Source organism: Hemicordylus capensis, chromosome 1 (assembly GCF_027244095.1).
Source record: "Hemicordylus capensis ecotype Gifberg chromosome 1, rHemCap1.1.pri, whole genome shotgun sequence".
Taxonomy (NCBI): Eukaryota; Metazoa; Chordata; class Lepidosauria; order Squamata; family Cordylidae; genus Hemicordylus; species Hemicordylus capensis.
Genome location: NC_069657.1, coordinates 138,729,975 through 138,752,367, shown reverse-complemented (window position 1 = coordinate 138,752,367; position 22,393 = coordinate 138,729,975). Strand labels below are relative to the sequence as shown.

Sequence of the window (22,393 nt, the reverse complement as noted above, 5' to 3'; positions counted from 1 at the left end):
ACAATTTCATTATGGGGTCATTCTGAACCAGTAACTAAGACAAAACCCGCATCCTATGCCAAATTGTCTAGGATCAATGGCACTTGCTTTCAAATAAACATGAATAAGATTGGGCTGCCAAAAAAAACCAACAAACCCCCCCCCCAACCTTCAGAAGGAGGCTTGCCCACAGATAGACACCCAAATTCTAGTTGAGACTGCCTGACTACATGTACCCTAGGAAAAGAATTCTGTAAGCATGATAGTCACCATCATTTAAGTCTTTTCCTTCATTGTCTTTTCCTTCAGTGTCCCTCCTCTCTGGTCACCAATGAAACAAAGAAATTTCAGAGAAAGCTTTGCCAGTTTCATTGACGCCTCCTCATTTTAGCCCACTTTCTGAAGGGAAAAAAGCTAACAAGATCAGTGTGTGTGTGTGTGTGTGTGTGTGTGTGTGTGTGTGTTCCTCTGGAGCAAGGTGGCCTTAGGGGACCTCGCTAGGGATACCTTTTGCTGATCCACCATGTTGGTTCAAGATGGCAACCACTCTAAGTATAAGCAATACCCCTTTGTAACCCATTTGCTGATGGTATGAGGCAAACCAAGTTCACAGGGGGAGAGGGAGTTAAGTAAGAGTCATCATACCATTGCTTATTGCTATCTTATAAGATTTCCAAAGTTAAACATGCCACGCACACGCACACACACACACTTCAAACCACACAACATATGCATATATATTTCAAGCTAGTTCTCATTTTGCTTGCTTCAGCGGGCCCTTCTTCCTGTTGAGAATTCCTCTGTTACATTAATATTTATATTGCTGTACTCCAATTTAGAAGCCTGTAATGCTTTTTGCCTGGGCCTTTTTGTCCTTATTACTCAGTGAAAGACTCCGGTTACTGGTCATTATTTTTTAATCTTAACTGATGCTACAGCTAGTAGGTTCCACTAGTTAGCCCCCTGCTAACTGAGCAAAGAGGCACCTTTTTAAAGTGGTGATTCTCTTTAGCAGGGGGAGAGCAACTGGCTTTATCCATCCCCAGCACAGCATCGCTCCAGTGCCTGTTGCTGGTAGCTATCTTATGTTTCTTTTTTAGACTGTGAGCTCTTCGGGGGCAGGGAGCCATTTTATTTATTTATATCTATGTAAACTGCTTTGGGAACTTTTGTTGAAAAGTGGTATATAAATATTCGTAGTAGTAGTTCTAATTAGAATTACTTTTTTAAAAAAAGAAAAGAAAGGTATTTGTGTGCATAAATGCTCTTCTAAAGAAAGGTACAGGCAAGTCGACAAGGCTTTTTCTGAAGACCAGAGTGGGATGACAAAAAGAAACTGTATCTGGAAGATGCCCATGAACATGCAAGACGAGGAGAAACTGGGTAATCGTCCACACAATAACTACAGCAAACAATAATATCCTAGCATACAGGTAGAAGACATTAAAATTTGGGGGCGGGGGGGAATAGTCCTAAGAAACAAGGGGAAATGCTGGATGAAGAGCTTAAAATGTATTTCAGACTTGATGCATCTGTTCATACCTAACACAGAAACACAGGGAGGTTGAGATGCAATTGTAAGTCCACCCTCAATCTTTTATTTTTAACCTAATATAGTCAGTCCTATTGGAAAGAGAGTGGGAAGATGGGTTATTTTTACCATCTTTGTTGAGAGTACCCCACTAGGCACAGAACATGGCTGCTGACTACTGCAAATAAGCTCTTCATGTAAGACCATGAGTGACCCTCAAGCCTATGCCGCTTCATCTTTTTTGAATAAAATGATCATGGTTACTTACATAAAAATAATCTGGTATAGCATGTGACTAGAAGTCTCTTAATCAGCCTTACAAAGAGCAGTAGCCTGAAAATATGTGGGAAATCCACATGCAGCAGGCAAAAAATCCCAACTTAAAAATAATAATAATAAAATAAAAAGATGTAGTGTCCCATGGCTTTATTTTATTATACACAAACTCCTGAAGATCCAAAAAATATTCTAATTGAATACAAACATATATGTTCCTCAGATTATGCTTTAATGCTGTAGCTTTGATTTCCAAGCTGGACATCTGCACACTTTTTTAAAAAAAATCTGCTAGTAGTTCTTCCTTCACTCCAATTTGTATATATAATGCTGTTCATATATGTTTTGTTGTTTATTTTTACACTTATATCCTGCTCTTCCTCCAAGGAGCCCAGAGCAGTGTACTGTACATGGTTATTTTATTATCACAACCACCCTGTAAAGCAGGTTAGGTTGAGAGATATGTGACTGGCCCAGTGATGGCGAGTTTCATGGCTGAATGGGGATTTGAATTTGGGTCTCCCCAGTCCTAGCACAACACTCTAACCACTATGCCACACTTGTTCTCTATCTATAGATACGTCTATACATATCCACAAATATGTCTATCTGTAAGATTTCTGCAAGTAACAATCAGTGAGATTTCCTTTTCTTATTTTCTTTTGCTTTGTAGTGATATTTTATGGCAATATATGTTTTTCTTCTCACTTGTATTATTAAAACTAAAAAAACTCTGTTTAAAAAGAACTACATTTCTGCCTTTCTCACATGCACATCAACAACAGAAGAAACGTTCAAAGCACTGTAAGTGGCACTTGTGAAATACTATTTATATATCCAGACTTTTTCAGGACTCCTCTCTTCCCTTAAGTTTCCAGGCTAACTCTAGTCTCTTCATAATGTCTCTCTCTAGTCCTCACTGATCTCAATCTCTCCCCTCTTTCATTCCTGCTCCCATGGTCTGAAGAACCCTGAAAATAAATTTTTCCAAGAAGAAGAAGAAGAAGAAGAAGAAGAAGAAGAAGAAGAAGAAGAAGAAGAAGAAGAAGATTTATTGCTTTTCAACAACAAAAGTTCACAGAGCAGCTTACATAACAAATATAATGAGAAAATGATTTCCTATCCCAAGGGGCTCATAATCTGAAATAAAACTTATGGGAGACACCAGCAACAACCACTATAGGGATGCTATGCTGGACTAAATAGGATAGTTCCTAGCCCCCTGCCCAATATAAAAGAGCCAACATGTTAAAAGTTACCTCTTTGCCCAGTTAGCCTAACATCATTTCTACACTGGTCTTCAGCCTGAGCTACATTATGTACTTTTGGACAGTGCTAGTCACCAGCCAGAAAATTGTTTAGAAATGCATCTGATATTGCTGTTTCCAGTTCGACACAAATTTACCTCAGAGAGAGAGAGAGAGAGAGAGAGAGAGAGAGAGAGAGAGGGACTGCATCCTCTATACTCAAACTTATCTGAATAGAGAAGCTGCTGTTGGGGGTGGGGTGGCATTTTCCTGTCCGTTTTCTTATTGGAAGGGGGAAAGGGGGTGGTTCATAGGCAGAGCTGTAGATGGTGGTACCACAAGTTTCAACCAATCGTTACAATGACAGCCATAAAATCTGGCAGTAGTGTCTGAAACAGGAAGGAGGGAGGCGAATGAGTTGGGGATTGCAAAGCACCTTCTCAGAATCACAATATTCAGAAAGGCAGAAGGACTTGAGGGGGAGAGCTGCTGTTTTTCTTGTATTTAACAGATTGCTTTCTAGAATTGTTGAGGAAAATACTCTTTTTTTTTTAAAGGGAGGGGGATTACTCCCATTCTTTTCTTAGCAGAGCAGAATTTCAGCAGCAGAAGCAGTGGAATAAACTCTGCAAGCAATTTATTAAGAGTCAGTTCACACAAGCACTGCATGGGCTGCCAGACACGTTTGTGTGTGTCTGGATAGTGCTTTGTTCATGATGAACCAGTCAGGGGCAAAGCTAAAGGAGAGGGGGCCTGTGTTCGTCCCTCTCCCCGGCGGCTCCTCGGAGTGAGGGAAATAATGAAGAAAATAGGGAGCGGTCAAGCTGGGGGCCCCTCAGGAGCTGAGGGGCCGGGTACTTTGAACCCATCTGCTCAATTATAGCTACACCCCTGGAACCAGTCAACTGATCCAATCACCACAAGTACAAACTTCCATAAAGCATGGCATCACTAACCCTTCTAAAAAGTCCAGAGTGGTTGCATGTCAAGGTATTGTAACATGTTGCCAAGATAGTACAACATAAGCACAGAAATATTTGGACTCCATAAAAAGGCCTTTCATATAAACAGAAAGTAACCACATATTACAACAACTGGGCATGTAACCATTTTATGGCACCCGATAGAGGGAAGTTTGGGTTTAAGACCCAAAATCCAGTCCCATGAATGAAGGAAACTCATGACATGAGTTCAAATATGAACTCAGCTATGGGTACAATTGTTAAGCAGGGTCCACCCTGGTTTGCATTTGAATGGGAGACATGTGTGAGCACTGCAAGATATTCCCCTTAGGGGATGGGGCCGCTTTGGGAAAAGCATCTGCCTGCTTGCATGCAGAAAGGTCCAGGTTCCCTCCATGGTATTTCCAAGATAGGGCTGAGAGAGACTTCTGCCTGCAACCTTGGGGAAGCTGCTGCCAGTCTGTGTAGCCATTGGTCTGACTCTGTTTAAGCCAGCTTCCTGTGTACAATGATAAGTTGCTGGCATCATTGGGTTTTAAACCCAGATCAAATCATCTAGTTTGGAGAAAATCTCTATCATACAATTCTAGTTCTCCAAAGGTAATGTGGGACAAACAGCAATCAGCTTCACAAGATAGATGTGAATATATACATGCAGAAAATGCTGTTACCTGGCTTGAGAATGAGGGTCTAGCTAAACATTACACAGGAACACATGTAACAAAATCCCAATGGCAGAGAAGCATCATGCAGAGAGAGGGTTAAACATCCTTCCCCCTACTCCCTGCCCACCATTTCTCTACTCCAAATAAACCTCCCCTGGAGCAGTTCTCTTTTAAAAATGACCATCAGGATTTTGTATGTGCCTGTACATATCAGGTCCTCAAGATCTGAATCAATTTCACTGGATACAGGATTTATAAGAAATAGATTTGCCTTGCTCTCAGTGCGATGTCTCCTATTGTCTTGATTTACTGTCCACATAATTAAAAACTTAGAGCGATAGTAGATCCCAGATTCTAGTTCTAGTTCTGTGGTGTTCATCATTAAGAATGAGGAAACTTCTACACTAGCAGACTCTTTAAATTACCAAGCTGTGTGGGGGTAACTAGGACAGTGTTAAATGGTATAAGATCCATATAACTTTGTGGGGCAGAGGTTCCCTCACACTTCATCTGCCCTCTCTTCCTTGCTATAGAACAGTGGTTCACAAAAGTATGGGGCAGGCCTCCCTTGGGGTGGGTGGACATGGTACACCTGGGCGGGGGTGCAGAATACCAGGAAGGGATCCTGAAGTAGGTGGGATCTTCCTCCCCTCACTAGCCAAGACATGTGGATGGGTTAAACGTCTTCTTGTTGAGGATCCTCAGTGATTAACATGTGATTGTGGGGATAACTACTCCCCTACTATCCCAAAATTATTTGGGAAGAGCTAATCCTTAAGTGGTGCAGCGGGGAAATACGTGACAAGCAGGAGATTGCTGGTTCAAATCCCCGCCAGTACTATATTGGGCAGCAGCGATATAGGAAGATGCTGAAAGGCATCATCTCATACCGCATGGGAGGAGGCAATGGTAAACCCCTCCTGTATTCTACCAAAGAAAACCACAGGGCTCTGTGGGGATCAGGAGTCAAAATCAACTTGACAGCACACTTTAATACTTTGTATCAATAGTGTTTCTGTGTATCAGTTCAGGAGGGGTCAGAAATGTGTCATGTTCTATTTCCCCTTTTCTTATGCCAGTGTTGGCTTAGTATCCCAATCCACAGATCTCCACATACAGCAGAAGGCTTCATGCACATGATTCAGTACAAAGATCTCCACATGCTCTTTTGATGCTGGGCAGAAAAGAGGGCCAGAAAAGGGAGGATAAAAAAGTTAATGGGGTAAAGCCTATGGGTGAAGAAGTTTGAGAAAAGCTATAGACACTAAGAGCACACAGAACTTCACTCAGCTTCTCATCTAAGGCTCAAAGATGGAGCATAGCTCATCATGTACATAAGAAGAGCCCCCTAATGGATTAAACAAAGGGCCCATCTCATGCAGAATTCCCATTTCTAACCGCAGCCTGCCAGCTGCTTCCAGGATGTAGAACTTCATCATTGTCACTACGGGTCAGGACACCAGTTGCTCCCTGCAAAGCTGTGGAGGAATCATCATAACAGGGCTATAAAGAGCTAGTGATAGGCTGCATCCATCAGACTCATTGCCACTTTCCAAAATTAGGACAATGGATTGAATGATCCAACCCTGGAATTAACAGCACCTTCATGCCATAGCAAAACATGTAAGGCTAACTAATATAACAAACTCCTTATTACTGTTCTCTTTCCCTGCAACCTAGTCCTTTTATTTTCCTTTTGCTTCCCCATATCATTCATTGCACCATAAACTTCCTATTGGATCACTGGTTTTCCTCATGAAAAAGGCTTATTTAGGAAAGAGGTGAGCAGACCCATCTGGTGTCAGGATCTGGCAGAACAACCAGCTACTCGAAAAAGTTCAATAGACCTAGATTTGGTCATACAGGTCACCCAGAACTTTCTCACACAGCCTTTTCAGAATCTGTCATATTCCGGAAGCCCCAATCCACAACTGGAATGTGACACATTCCAGCAACTCTGAAGGCATCTGCAATGCAAGATGCCTCACTGTGGATGTGCGGAGGTCTGTGGCACTGAAGAAGCCTTCAGAGCCACAATAACTTCTGGCAAATCCCAGGTCCATTCTGTTACAATTTAGGGTGATGTTTGGCCAATGACAATACATGGGGCTCTACACACCTACCTTAAATTTAGAAAATGTTTTCTCCTTTCTGACAGTGTCAGATCTACTCCTATGGAAATAGATCTGGATATACACAGCCTTCTTCATATCATCTTGTCCCAAGAGCCTTACATATCCTACATTAAAGAGAATACTCTGGGTAATTTAAACATTTTTGCTTCTGGGAAAAGTGACACCTACATGACCCTAATCTGAAGCAGCACTTATCACAATTCTGCCCAACAACAAGTAAAATAATGTTACAGTGTTTCTGGATACATGCAGAGTGTTTTTTCTTTCATCACTCAGCAAGGACAGATGGCACCTGCATATCTAAAGTCCAAGGGTCTAAGCTTCCTGGTGAGAACTTTAGTTAGACTTATTCACCAGCACTTCTTGTCTTTAGAAGTTCGCTACTGACTACTCTTCTATCTTTTCATAAGGCAACAGTAAAACAATCTGCAAAGGCTGACCTAACACCTGTACAGTGAGCATAATGCAAGAGGGCCTCCATAAAGAAGGCTTGATAAGGAAGGCACATCAGAGAATATGGCTGGGTGGAACCCTATAACGTAGTTTACTAAGCTGGCAAGCCTCAGCAGCCCACTGGGAAGTTTCGTAACGCTGATTGAACTTACTACCGTGTGAACGTGTTCAGGATCGGGTGCAAGTACAAATGAGCCATCCAACCCTGGAAACTCTGATCCATCCCCCCCGCCCACACACCCAACACAAGGGATACCTCTGCCCCATCCCGAAATCTCATTCTTTTATTCCAGCGATCCTTCCAAGCAAGTCCCTTCAAGAGAATCTCTCACCATCCCCGCCCAGAATGCTCACAAAAGACGGAACTCCTAAACTTGGAAGCAACGTGCAACCCCCGCCCCCCGTGGTCGCCGCCTGCTCCCGCTAGCGCCGCAGAGGGATCTCTCCCCCCGCTCCCCCACTCTCACCGTGGCGTCCTGCCCTGCATAGTGGCTGATCACGCGGGAGCCCCCCGGGTGCCTCTTGTGGAACTGGCTGATGTCGTACACCTTCCGGTCAATCACCAGCCACCGCTCCGGCGACTTGCCCGAGCAGAGTTTGATCTCATCCCAGGTGAAGAGGCGCCGAGAGACCGAGGGGCCCGCCGCTGACAGCGCCATCTCCGCCATCGGCTATCCCCGAGCCACAGTGTGACCTCAGACCAGCCAAGGAGGTGGTTCTGCAGCGCATCAGCACCACCATCTACCCGGACTGAACGCCCCACCGAGAGAACAATCGGCCTGGACCACGCCCCCTCCTCGGCGTCTCATTGGCGAATTCGTGTGGCGAGCACAGCCCCCCGGAGACCCGATTGGACGATCCGTTTCCTGACCCTTCGAATGGAAAAGGATCGCCAGGTTTTCGATTAAATGAAATCTCCGCGCATTGGATACGGTGTTCTTCCATCACCTCAGCCGGTTTCACAGAGCGTTATTGCCTTGGCTACTGCGTTTCTTGCAGCCAGCCATGTGTTGTACCGATTGCTGTTCTATGACTATCCCTTGCAAGTACAAGCCATTCTCCATAAAAACGTCTGCGTGTGCGCGTGTTGTTGAACCAGTGTGTGTGTGAATCTATACTACTGCGAGAATACTGCCATTTAGCATGCCCTCGTGGACAAGTCCCCAGTCTTTCCTCTTCTTTGTTTTGTTATACTTACTGTATGTTTATCATCAGAATCAATAAATTGTTGCCCAATGTTGTCGACAAGCACTAAAGAGGCAAACATGAATGATCTGTTTTTCTGGATATATACATTGTCTAAATTTTTGCAGGGGTTTAAATGTGATAAGATTCTTTTTTCTGTATAGACATACAGAGCAAACAAATGTGTGAAATATAAACACATCTGCACAGCAGATTTGATCAAAGACCAGTCCAGCATGCACTCTCAAGGGTAGTACCAGAGGGGGGACGTGGGGGGGGGGGCAAGCACCCCTTTAGACAAGTAGTTTGCCCCCACCTACCTGCCCCCTATTTCTTGCTCAGAAACCTAATATATGAGGCACAGCTTGCTCGCCCACTTATAAATGCAGTTAGCCTCTTCTGTGATCCCCTCAAAAAAATTTCTAGTGCCACCACTGCACCCAGTTTGCATCCAAACTCTACCCTGGGCAAAACTTTATCCCAGAGTGGGTTTCCCCTTCCCATTCCCTGGCTGACCACTCCACAGGCAAAAGGAATGACAGGGCCAGTATGGACTACATTCTGTAAATTGTGTGGCCAGCAAAAAAGGCACCTGCTTTTTCAAGGTATACACATTATACATTCCTTGCAATAAAGGCAGCATTTCCAAGATGAAATCAGTGTAAAACCCTGTGAACTTTGATAGATCCTGAACACGTACAAGAAGCCACTGCCATTAGCATGTTTACATGAAAATTCCCACATGTAGAAGCCTTGTGCGCTGCTATGGGTTTCATATTAATTCCTACATAGAGGTGCTTTCGGTGTAGTAACGATGTATCATAAATGACCTTACCTTCTGTTCTAGCTGCTATAACCCGGGCACACAGAGCTGATGGACATCCAGGTGCTCATAGAACAAAGGGATCCATCTTTGTGGAAGAATGTTGTTCTGATGTTCATTACAGAGCATGTAATGTGTTTCCCCTCCTATAGCTCTAACTTATCTGTTGGTCTCCTCATAATTGACCAGGCTCCAGTCAAGAACGTTCCTTTAGAATGAACCATTCCATCATAGACAGTACTGTGTTATGGGTCCCCATTTCTCTCACAAGGTAGAAATGTCTAGGGGCAGCCTGTTACAGAGTCACCTTTCTTATGGGGAGGAAGACTTTACATTGTGGGTTTTGAAGAACTGTGTTCCTTTTAAAACTAATGTATTCTGGTAAAGTAAAGTTGTGCTGTTGAGATGGTGTCGACTCTGGCAACCACAGAGCCATGTGGGTTTCTTTGGTAGAATCCAGGAGGGGTACTATTGCCTTCTCCCGCGCAGTGTGAGATGATGCCTTTCAGCATCTTCCAATATCGCTGCTGCCTGATATAGGTGTTTCCCATAGTCTGTAAAAAAAATGCACTGTAATAGTCCGGGAAACATACCAACAGGGATTCAAACTTCTTGCTCCCTAGGCAAGTTACTTCCCTGTTGCGCCATTAGTGTATAGTTATTATAAATACACCAGTAAATACACAAATTATAATTATAATTTGTAATAGTATGTTTCCCAGACTATTACAGTGCATTTTGCCAGAGTCGACACCATCTCAACAGCACAACTTTACTTTACCAGAATACATTAGTTTTTAAAGGAACACAGTTCTTCAAAACCCGCAATGTATACTTAAGAGTCTCAAAGACTGAATCTTGCCTGTCAGCTTCCAAAAAAACCCCCACATACTACTTTGTCTTTTGCTGATAATATTCCAACAGCCCATCTTTTCTCTCCAGCAATCAAACAGGTGGGTCTAACAGCCCCTAGTCATCACAAGGCATCAATGCTAATTTAGACAACCATCTTTTAGCCATCTAATTCTAGCCATCTTTTAGCCAGCTAATTTAAACAACCATCTTCTCGCCCACTGAGGAGACATCTTTCGTTACTAAGTTACAAAAAAACTCCAGAGAAAAACATTTTGCAGGAGTCAAAATTGACTTGACAGCACACTTTACCTTAGTCAACATGAATCAGATACAGAAAAAGGAACCAGATTGAGAACTTTCCCTTTCCAACAGGGGGACAGGGGGACATGGACAAGGAACAGCAACCGCTCAGATAGCTTGTACCAGCAGTCAAGCAGCAGTCAATAAAGGAAAGGAAAGATTGGGGACTGTATTCTTGAGCTGGTGGCTGGAATGGGAAACTGCAGGTCTGGCTTTATCATCACTAGGCAACCTGGGGCAGCTTAGTAACTAATAAGGGTCCAAAAGGATTGGATGAAGGAAAAATAGAGGCCTCAAACCAGTTGCTCTGGAATTCTATGAAGGATTACAATTTGGAAACCAAATTCACTTTTGAAATGTTGAACGCTTACAGCAGGCTGTGTAGTTCATCCAGCAAAATGGCTTTATCAGCCAGCTTTAGACTTTATATGTGTTTTCTCACACTTTCTTCAGTCTCAAAGGGCCTCACACAGGCAAGAATAAGGACATTGTTATGAAAGCTACATAAGAGAAAACAGCTGCTATTATATACTCACTAGCATCCCACATCCAGCTGCGGCCATCTGCATTTACAATGAGTTCATCTCCGGTGAAAGGTAGTTAATAGCAGCATACCAGAACAGGCCACTCAATGCACTCTGCTATTCCAGCAAAATTTCTTTCTGCAACCCTGTTGGCCTGATTGGCCTGTTCCATCCTCTTGCTCCTATTCTCTCAGTTTCCATGTCAGTAAATTCATTGATGTGACAAAATGTATAAACTGATGCTTGCGACAGCACACATAGTGCCAAAGAAGATTTTCAGAGCTGGATTGGGGTGAATGGATGTGCAGAGCATGTACATTTTACACCATGACATAGTCTAATTAAAACAAGCACCACCAACTAGATATGTGGCAAGGTGTGTGAAGAACCTTCAGAAGGGCCACTTTGAACTCCCACATTGATTGTGGTAGATATGTATATTTGTATGTTTTGGCCATTGGGCATAACAGTGTTGCTGTTTCTACATGCTCTCTTCATTCCCAATAGGTGAGAAGTTCCAGGCTACCTGGTGATGATTTATTGAGGAGGCAAGAGCTCACTGGAGACTAATGTGGTGCTGTTGCTGAGGGGGGCATTTTTGCCAGTATCCCCTTCCCTTTGAAGTCCACTGTGGCTCCTTAAAATATGTTTGGGCGGGTGTGACATGACAAAGGAGACACAGTGGGGTTCGGAGGGAAGGGGAGGTAAATGAAAATTGTCCTTCCCCCATAAACCCAGCACAGAATTAATCTGGATGTCAGTCACTACTATTTATGGGCAAAGTCTCAGATTAAAACAAGGAACCCTATATTCATGTCTCTATTAGCAACTACCTATGTCTGTTTTAGGAAGTATGACTCTCACCTTGAAAATGCAGCTGTATTTATTCTGTCATAGGAACAGGATGCTGGATCAGGCCCAAGGCCTATCTGGTCCAGCATCCTGTTTCACACAGTGGCCCACCAGAGGCCTCTGAGAAGCCTGCAGGCAAGAGCTGAGGGCATGCCCTCTCTCCTTCTGTTGCTCCCCTGCAATTGGGATTGAGAGGCATCTTGCCTCTGAGGCTGGAGGAGGGGTCCTAAGCCACCAGACTAGTAGCTATTGAAGCTTTTCTCCTGAGCAGCCTAACCCTGCCTGGGCTGCCCCAAGCAGGGTAAGGCTGGTCGTGAGAAGCGGTGGGATCCTTGGGGATCCCTCTCTGCTCCCGTCCCGCCTAACCTCCCTTAATAAACCTAGCTTTTAGCCAAGGCTCTTGCACCCTTAACCCGGCTCCTGGAAATTGTTTGATTCCTTGGGCTGCAGGCAGCCCGAAGAATCACAGAGACAGGTGCATAGAGCACCCCTGGGTGGGGGGGAATCCCCAATGCAATGCGCGTTGAGGTATGCCTGGAAGCCGACCCCAGATCCCTCCACCCAGCTCCATGCTTCACGGAGCTGCACAGAGCAGGGCTGTCTGTGTGGCCATGCATGAGGCACACCAAAGCCAACCTGCTTGGTCACCTGGGGGGAAGGTAAATAGAAAGCAGCCTTCTCCCCACGCCCTCCCTGCCTGCCCATGGCAATTGTCAGAATCGCCCCATAGTCAGTCTGTCTGTCAGTCCATCACTATGCACTTTCTCACCAAAATTAAGTACTTTAAGTCCCATTGATTGTGTCAATGGGAGGAACTGATTGGAGGGAAGATTGTGTACATACTTAGATATTTCCCATTTAAATTAAAAGGTTTCCACTTTGGCTGAAAACTGCTAAGATTACTCATGATCCAGTTGTGCTCTCTTCACAAAATTATGGATAAAGGAAGGAGAATTTCACAGTGTTTTGAAAAATAATATTCAAAATTATTCCGCAGCCACTGTTTTCTCAGGCTCTCAGTCAAAGCAGAAATCTGAGAAAATGATAAACAATTCCTTCTCCTTGCATGTAAAAACAGCCTTTGAAATTGCTGACCTTTTAAAATAGCACCCTGTAAGCTTTATTTTATACATCATTTTAAAAATCAATTTCTATAAGGTCTCATTGGCTGGTGGTGGTATATGAATATCTTTGCAATATGTAGCGGCAAACCAGAATAACTGGAATCATTTTCCAGATATCCTAATCAAAAAAGTATGGACTGATAATATCTGTATGTAGAAACCTCACTGATAAGAATGCATTCTGTTATGACAGTCCACATCCTCAAGACATTAAAAAATGACCATAGCAACAGGGTGTGTGTGTGTGCGCGCGCGCGCAAGACGCTTGAATTCTGAGGCAGAGATCATGCATTACAACTTGCTAAGCAGGAACTATCTGGCAAACATAGCAAGAACAGCATAAAGGAAACTGATAGGCCCCAGCAGGAAGGATTTATTGAGAGTGAAATAAAGTACTGTCTTCTGATAAGTGCAGCATTGAAAATAGAAGTCTAAATAGATAATAGCATCTTTCTTTAAACATTGCCTTCTGTGGTAAGAGACCCAGGATAACTGACAAGAAAACTATGTATTTGAAGTATTGTATTTACTCAAATAGAGGACAACTCTGAATTTAAGACAATCTCATTAAAAAAAAATAGAGGTTAAATTTATCCAAAAGCAATATGACTCTGAATTGAAGATTACATCAAAGATCTTAGGGGTGGGGGAAAACTAACTTTGGATTCAGGAAAATGCAGTACAGTACATTCCAGCCATTTCCAGTCTCTTGGTTGTCACAAATGACAGTCTTGTGGCACCTTAAAAATGAAGAAATAGCCTTAATAATGAAGCATAAGCTCGCATGGGCTGCTTGGGCATCTTGCCAATCCTCCTGAAAAAGTGTAACCTTTCAGACTGCAACATCCTATCAAAAACGTTTTGTAACTCAGAGCCCATTTGAAGGCCTATGCTGTGGCAATGCATGCACAAAGAAGCAATTTTATTCTGAACATATTGCGTCTGCAAGTTCACATCCAGTAGAGCTGTTTCGGGTTGTCATGGATCTAACTCAAGACCCCTCTGTTTCAAATCTGTTCCAGGTAACAATGTCTCACTGTGATGCTTTCAGTTGTTGTTTTTTTGTGGATAAAATCTCTCATATCTGAGCTGACCTAAACTCCAGTATTCCTGCAGGGTTGCTTATGAGGGTGTCCAGCAATCCCTCTTGTAGGGTTAGACTGGATCTGTTTCAATCTGTGATTCCTGGGGATGTGGACATAGTGCTTGGAGCAGGACAGCCTACCACCTCTTCTTTGGATCCCTGCCAAACATGGCTGATCTCATCTTGCACAGAGGTTATTAGAGCTGGCCTAGTTGACATCAATCAAGCCTCACTGAGGGAGGGCAGGATGCCATCTTGTTTGAAGAAGACAATAGTGAGGCCTTAAGAAGCCTGCCCTAGATCAGCTGATGGATAATTTATAGGCCAGTCTCCAACCTCCTGTGGTTGGGTAAGATCGAGTGGGTGGTAGCTAACCAGCTTCAAGTGGTCTTAGAGCAAATGGATTATCTAGACCCATTTCAAACTATCTTTAGGGTTGGCTCTGGGATTGATCTGCCAGTTCTGGATGGGTCACACTTCCCCAGAAGGAACAGGTGCACAGTCTGGGGGTGCTTCTAGATCCAAGCCTCTCCCTGGTGTCCCAGGTTGAGGCAGTGGCCAGAGGTGCCTTTTACACCAGCTGCATCCATTTCTTGAGATAAATGACCTCAGGACTGTGGTACATATGCTGGTTACCTCCAGACTATATTACTGTAATGCACTCTATGTGGGGCTGCCTTTGTATGTAGTCCAGAAAATACAGCTGGTTCAGAATGCAGCAGCCAGGTTGGTCTCTGGGTCATCTCGGAGAGACCATATTACTCCTGTACTGAAAGAGCTACACTGGCTGCCGATAAGTTTCCGAGAAAAATACAAGGTGCTGGTTATAACCTATAAAGAAACGGCTTGGGCCCAGGGTATTTAAGAGGACATCTTCTTCATCATGAACCCCACTGCCTATTGAGATCATCAGGAGAGGTCCGTCTGCAGTTGCCACCGGCTCGTCTGGTGGCTACTGGAGGACGGGCCTTTTCTGTTGCTGCCCCAATGCTTTGGAACGTGCTCCCTGCTGAAATAAGAGCCTCCCCATCTCTGACAATTTTAAAAAAATATTTAAAGACACATTTGTTCACCCAGGCTTTTTTATTATATATATTTTTAATTGAAACACTTCAACCTATGTTCATTCCTCCACAAATTCATATAATTCTTTTTTTAGATATTAAATAGAGTGACTAGGTTCTGCAAGGGTTAATACCATATCATCAGCGAATAAATTCAACAGATATAATTTCCTAGTTTAGCTCCTTTAATTTGGTTATTCATTCACAACACAATTATTAAGGTTTCTAATGCTAAGTTAAATAATAGAGATGACAAGGGGCATTTTTGTTTATTACCCCAATGTCTATTGAGAACCATTCAGAATCAAAGTTTTTGATTCTAATTTGAGCTTTAGTTAAACCATAAACCTGATCAATCATCTTGTAGAAAACCAGGCCAATTTTGAATTTCTTTAAGACGTGTTTTAAATAGATTGGTTCTAGACAGTCAAAAGCTTTAAGTATGTCCAATGAGCATATCGCTAAGGAGGTTGACTTGATTTTGGAGGCATGAATAATATTTAATAAGTTTCTTATGGAATTAAATATATTTCTTCTAGGAATAAATCCTGATTGATCTATATTAACAATTTTATGGATAATTAACTTAAGTCGATTAACCAATAATTTGGTGTATAAGAGTAGAGAGATTGGTCTATAGGAACTAGCTTCCTGTAAATTTCAACCTATTTGGGGAATTAATGTTAGGTGTTTAATCTCCAACTCAAGTTTTTCACTCACTTGTATTAATTGTTTTTTAATCCTACTCATCTAGTTAATACACTCCCCTCTAATAACAGCTTTCATCGCATCCAACCTCATTGCTAGTGTTGTATGTTCCTTATCATTTTCATTAAAAACATTTCTTAGTGTTTGGGCCAATTGTTGCTTTGCCACCCAGTCCACAAGTAGTCTAGGTTTAAAACGCCACACCTAAATAAATAAAGTTTTCTCCTCTAATCTGAATTTAAAAATCACTGGAGCATGATCTGAAACCAAAATGGGTCCAATTTCTCTCTTATGAAATTGAGTAAACAAAGTATTAGTTGCCCATATATAATCCAAACTAGAGTAAAACTGATGTCTTCCTGAGAAAAAAAGTAAAACGTTTTGCAGAGGGGTTAAGCAAACTCCAAGTATCTAAAAACCCATATTTATTCATCAATCTTTGAAGGTTCAAAGACAGTGAAGCTTGTTTCTTAAGCTGTGCAGATCTTGACTTATTCTCATTAAATGACTTAGTAACATCAATATTAAACACACACACACACCCAAAAAAACTATATTGGTGCCAGCAAACCTTTTCATTTTCCTCATTGTTTTCTGGAAGAAGTCAATCTGTCGCTGATTTAGAGCACAGATAGAAGCCCACATGATATATTTATTGTGTAACTTCCCCTTAACAAAAATAAATCTTTGCTCCTTATCTTTAAAAAAAATTTCAGTAACAAGATCGGTGTTAGCTTTAAATAAAATACCAACCCCCCTGGCTTTATTTGTCCCTTGCACAAAAATTTGTTTTCCAAAATATCTATCAACAATAGCATCTGTCTTATAAGTCTCTTGCAAAAACACCACCACTAGGTTATAGGATTTAATATGTTTAGATATCCTGGCTCTTTTAATTGGATCCCCCAAACCTCTGACATTTAAGGAAACAACAGTTTTATTGATCACTCATTTGTAATTCTTAGTCCTTGCTAGTAGTTTATTTTCCATAAACCAAATTATCCAGATGATGATCTTCTCAGGTCGCCTACTGCTATCACAGCTATCACAATATATCTATCTAAATATACTATAGTTTCTGTCTTAAAGTGTCTATCTAAATGAAGTGAAGTATTTTTAAGTGTTTCTTTTTTTATTATCCCTCCCTACTTCCCCCCTCCCTGAACCCCCCGACCCCTTCCCTACCCTCCCTGGCCCATTCAAACTGAAAGCAAACACTGTTGCAGATGAAAGCCTCTAACGGTTGGTGGGAGAGGAACATCAGTTCATCCTCTCTCAGTCCCAGTCCACTGCATCTACCTAATTTTAAAGTATTTGTCAATATCCCCCAGCCCAGCTTATCACCCCAGCATACTCTTCCCTTCTTCCTCCTCCCCTAAAATTCCATTAATATAGAAGTTTAACACTTTTAACCAAATCTTCCAGCTGGTTTCACAGTTTCACAGTCACATTGCCTAGTGTCCAAGAAGACAGTTAGAGAAAAGAAAAAACGGGGGAAAGAGAGAGAGAAAGAATACTGCTCAGGATCAGCATCCATCATTATCACATTTGTCAAATCACTCCTTTCATTGGGGAAATGCTGATCCCGCTGCCCTAGTAAGCCTAGGGGCCACACAGTTACACCTAATGGGAAGGGGCTGGTCCCCACTCCCCCAACATCATTGGGAGGGAAATTGACCATAGCCATTCAAGAATCCGTGGTTGGGGCTGCCCATTCTGTTGGAAGTTAAGGACTTTGCGCTGTCTCTTGTCTCAGACAGTGAGGGACAGACTAGTGAGTCAGAGGGCTAGAGGGTCAAGACATTGGTCATCCCTTCTCTACTGCTCTGACACTATCCCTTTGGAATGTAGATTGCTAATCTCAGGGACTTCCTTCCTTCTAGCAACTCACTTCCTCTCTCTCTTCCCTACCTGTCCTTCTACCTTGGAACATGGCAAGCTCCTCTCCCTGCACCATGTGTGCAGAGAAGATGCAGAATCCATCTGCATCCAGCTAGATAGATTAGAGATCCTAGCTCCTCACTTTCTTATCTAGAATGGAGTTCTTTAATAAATGCCTTATATATTGATTTCAAACTATGAATTGGCTCCAAGTTACTTTACTCTCAGCATACACGCATGCCTAAGTAAATTCCACTGTGTTGTGCCTCTGTGCACTCTGCTATAATTGAATAAGGGTTTCTCTACCAGAGAGAATTCCCAACATGTTAAACCTGACACTGGGTATCCCTGTCCAGCCATATATTTCTGTGCCAGTGCTTTAATGGGGTACCTTGATTATGTTGCCACCTGGAGTTTTTGTGCTTGTGAACATACATCTTTGACACTTCATTTTCAGGGAGCAAAGCACTTAGTGCCCGACCTGTCATCCCATCCCCTTTCCATCCTGTTTGCCAGGATGGGGGAGTAAGGGACAAGGTGGGAAGAGGAAATGCCCCTGTGTGATTTTGCTGTTTTACAGACTGGCAAGCTTGGGCTGGGATGCAATGGCATCCCTGTCGCCAAGCAACTGCTTTCTTGGATTGGAGACAGGAGGGGCGGGACGAGTGCTCAGAGAGGCAGCCAGCAAGAAGCACTGCAGGCATGGAGCAGGCAGAATCCCAGGTGGTTTTGTGCTGCCATCTCCATTATTGCAGTTCCAGAAACTGCACAGAACCATGGTTATGGTGCCCTCTGTGTTCTGACATAACGCCAAGGTGGACAAACCCCAGGTTTCAGCGGCGAACCTGACTGCAAACCAAAGATTCAAATTGGAGTTTGGCAAGGCAAACCACAGGTTGCTTTTGGCTCGAAACTACGGTTGCACGCTTTTGGACATAATGGAGTTCCAACCTCTGCCCTGTTTAACTCTGGGTTTGTGTTACATCTGAATGCTGCCATGTACTGTGCAAATAGAGCACTACTGAGTCTGTGACCTTTGAGTGCACTGGATATTTTTTTCTGTGTGAACCATTTTATCTGTACAACATAGTTTACTTTAAAAAAAACACACATAAAGGACAAACTGGCTGGCAGTCAGGTTATCACCTTATTAAATGTCCTATCTAAGGAAGACCATTACAAATGATCAGCCCCAGGCACTTTAAAAAGATTACCCAGCTGGTAGCCTTATCTGATCTGACAGAGCTCCCAGGCAATAGAGAAGTGGCTGCAAAGAGATATATATGACATTCTCAAGTAAAATTACTGCCATTGTATATGTGCAGGGAACCACCATCCAAATGTCTGCTGAAAAGTGGATTTTTGAAAATATGAATATAGGACTGATGCCATTCATGTCCAAGTTTTCTTTTCTGCTCTTCACCCATTTTTTGTTGTTGTTGTTCTCTTGCATATATGCAGTTACATATGGAAATGATACACACTGAATACTTAAAATAAATTACAAATATGAATATGACAAATGTTTATATACCAACAAATGTTCAACAAATTTTCAACAAATGTTCTCAAAGCAGTTTAGAAAGAAAGAAAGAAAGAAAGAAAGAAAGAAAGAAAGAAAGAGAGAGAGAGAGAGAGAGAGGCTCCCTGTCCCCAAAGGGCTCACATTCTAAAGAAGATAGACACCAGCAACAGGCACTGGAGGGGTGCTGTGCTGGGGATGAATAGGGCCAGTTGCACTTCCCTTCTATATAAAGTGAATCATCACTTTTAAAAGGTGCCTCTTTGCTCACTTGGCTGGGTTAATATTATATTATTTATTTATTCATTTTTTATTTATTGATGATGATGATGATGATGATGATGATGATGTAAAATGATAGAATTAAATGAAAGAAAACTACTGGCATGGATACAGCCTCTAAAGTGGGGCACCAGGGAAGCTTGTTCCATTGATTCCTTGCTTATCAATCATCACAAGTGGGAAGGCCTGCAGGACTCCTGACACACACTGTTATGACATATATGGTGCTTCCTTGCTAAGTCAAGACATACGTGCAATAACTGGGAGGAGGCAAAGTGTCACTTTTCTCTTTCCTAGTAACAGTTTACACCTCCCATGTTGAGAACCCTGGAACTAGAAGGAAATTAAACAACAACTTGGGCAGCAAGAGATAACCAGATTGTAGGTTTAGAGATAGTTTTGAAAAGCTAATATTGATCACAACACTCACAAAACATCCTTTCTTTTGCTGGATTTTGAGATCACAGATTAAGGTCAAGTTCAGTATTAGCAGCTTATCCATTCAAACAGCCAGAAACAATTTTCCCCACAGAGCTTTTCACCTCCCAAAACTAACTTTAACAAGAAAAAGACAGAATCTCTTACAGCTGTTGAAAGCTGTAATGCAAGCTGAAAGCTATATGCAAGCTGTAGGGAGGAATCTCATTCATTAAACACTGTACTGTATTTACCTAAGTGCAGGCCTTTAATTTAAGCAGTTGCCAGAAAGGGCAGCATAAATTGCTAAAAGAAACCAGATTCCATAATCTCATAATTAAAGAAAAACAATCCCAGATCAGAGTATTCTAAGCACTGGAAATATACTGTACTTCCTCAAGCCCAACACTATGCATATTCGGAATGATCTAAAATTGCTTAAACTATGCATGCTTATAATTTAATATAATTATAATGGTATGCTTATTAGAAATGACTGGTGAAAGAGGCAAAGCCAACTGAAACAACTACCAGTTTGATTCAAATTGCCATGTATGGATGCACAAGAAGCATCCTGATAAATAATAAGCACCCTCAGCTGGGCAAGTGCAGAATTGCCTGCAGGCAGCCCACAACCTGGCTGGATGGTGAAATCTTTGAATTTCAGCCTGCCCTGGGGTTGCTCCCTGCTAAACTGCTCAAATACCTATGCGCATGTGTTAGACACATCCCTTCAGAAGTCCTTACAGCAAGAACTCCAGATAGGCGATATCCATAAGATAGGAATCAGTAAAGCATGTGATCAGTGAGAACTAGGGTCAGATGCAGGAACAACGAAAGCCGGTCAAGTGAGTGTGTCTTTTATACCTTACAGCAGCAGTGTGAGAACCTCTTCTCCATAGTATCATTTTACAGCCCTTCTGTAATGTTTAATGACCTGCTATCACATGGGTGTAAGGTTGCCAGTTCTGGAAGAAGCTGTTCCTGGAGAGATTATTCACTAATATGTTTTTCAATATGTTTCCCCATATCAAGCCATTAACCAGTCTAAGACTGGTTTCAGTCACTGCCTGGAGACTGATCCTGACTCCTGGTGACTCTTGGAGGGTTGGCAACCCTACATGAGTGGCACCAGTCAGATCCGTTGAGCTGGGATGAAGAGCGTTGCTAGCGCTATTGCAAGGCTGGAGTGGGCCCTGGGTAAGAAAACAAAGACAGGCCCCTGCACCCACTTCTTGGGACAGGCAGGAGGGGGAACTCGAAGAGCAAGCTCTTGCCAAACCCTCCTCCAGGCAGGCCGCTCTCCTTCAGGGCCCAGGGACATTTGTCTCCCACCCTTTGTTTGATTATCACTAGATAGTAATGTGGTCATCTCATCCCTATGGCCCTTTCTGCCATTTGGAGCCACTGTGTGAAGAAGAGATAGCAGCTGGTGGTTACTGTTGGGCCCAGTGGAGGAGAACCCTTGTCCCACCTGCAACTGTCACCTGCTCCCAGGTTTTTCTGGTGGCCATCTTGAGGGAGAGCTTTTGGGAGAGGAGGGGAATACCAGGACAGCGCTGGTAATCCTGTATGAAGGGGTCTTCAGTGAGGGGGAGAGTTAACCAGTGTTACTGAGTTGCTTCCAAAGCTTTCTCAGTGGAACTTCCTTGCCCCCTCTTCTCTGTAGCAGCCCCCTGAACTGCTGGAAAAGATCCTCCTGGAGGTTGGGAGACCCTTTGGATGCAGGGGAGGATCTGCCAAAATCAGGCAGAGGTGCCTTTGTGAGTGGAGCTGACACAGGTGCACATGGGCTCAGTATGGGACCTAAACATTTAGAACTGCATGGGTAAGGTTAAATGGGGTAAAAAAGCAATGACAAGGCAGCAGTGGCCATGATCCCGGAAAAGGAAGTATTTAAATGACTGGGTAGCCTGCCAACATGAGAAACAGCACGGTGCCTGTACTGTAAAGTAGCCTAAAGAGTAGGATGTCCATACAACTCCATCCTATGTTCCCAACAAAATGATTGCTGGTATAGCAGCACAGCTAGGAAAGATACTTCCCACAGGTAGTGATTTTTCCTGAAGATCAAATTATGGCCACAAATGAAAAAGCATGTTCTATGAAACCTTGAGTATTCTACACCACTGGCACTCCTTGCTCAATCCAGTCTGGCCTATCCCCATCACGCTGCTTGCTTAGACCAGTCTTCCCTCCCTCTCACTCCCGCCCCACTCCAGCTTGGTCCTGGTTACTAGATCCCATTCTGCCTTATACAGTATATCTTGTTTCTTCGGTTGATGCTCTGAGGCTTGAATAACAATTAGACTGTGAATGTCTTTCATGCCCTGCTTCTAAATTTGGCTTCTGGTCATCTCAATGAGGCAGTGCTACAGAATTACTCATTTTACCCACCTACTTCTGCTTGGTCCTTGCCCCTGCAACTGCTCCCAGGGGTCCAATCCTGTCATGCCTCCCAGGACTCAACACTCCCAGGACTCCAAAGGCTCTGGATCTTGCAGAAATTCTTTCCTAGTGTTGA

General features: G+C 43.0%; 1 protein-coding gene across 2 annotated transcripts in view; it reads right to left on the bottom strand.

Annotated features, from left to right (window-relative positions):
* Nucleotides 1-22,393, bottom strand: part of LOC128339344 (acyl-CoA (8-3)-desaturase-like) — a 71,087-nt gene extending 48,694 nt beyond the window's left edge. The window contains exon 1 of one of the 2 annotated variants that reach the window (XM_053283077.1): nt 22,267-22,393. Coding sequence is in view for 1 of the 2 variants with exons in the window: in XM_053283076.1 (XP_053139051.1) it covers nt 7,716-7,916 (201 nt within the window). In the remaining variant the exon portion in view is untranslated. Of the gene's footprint in view, nt 1-7,715; nt 8,033-22,266 lie in introns of those variants that run through there. The other variant, XM_053283076.1, reaches the window with a different exon arrangement.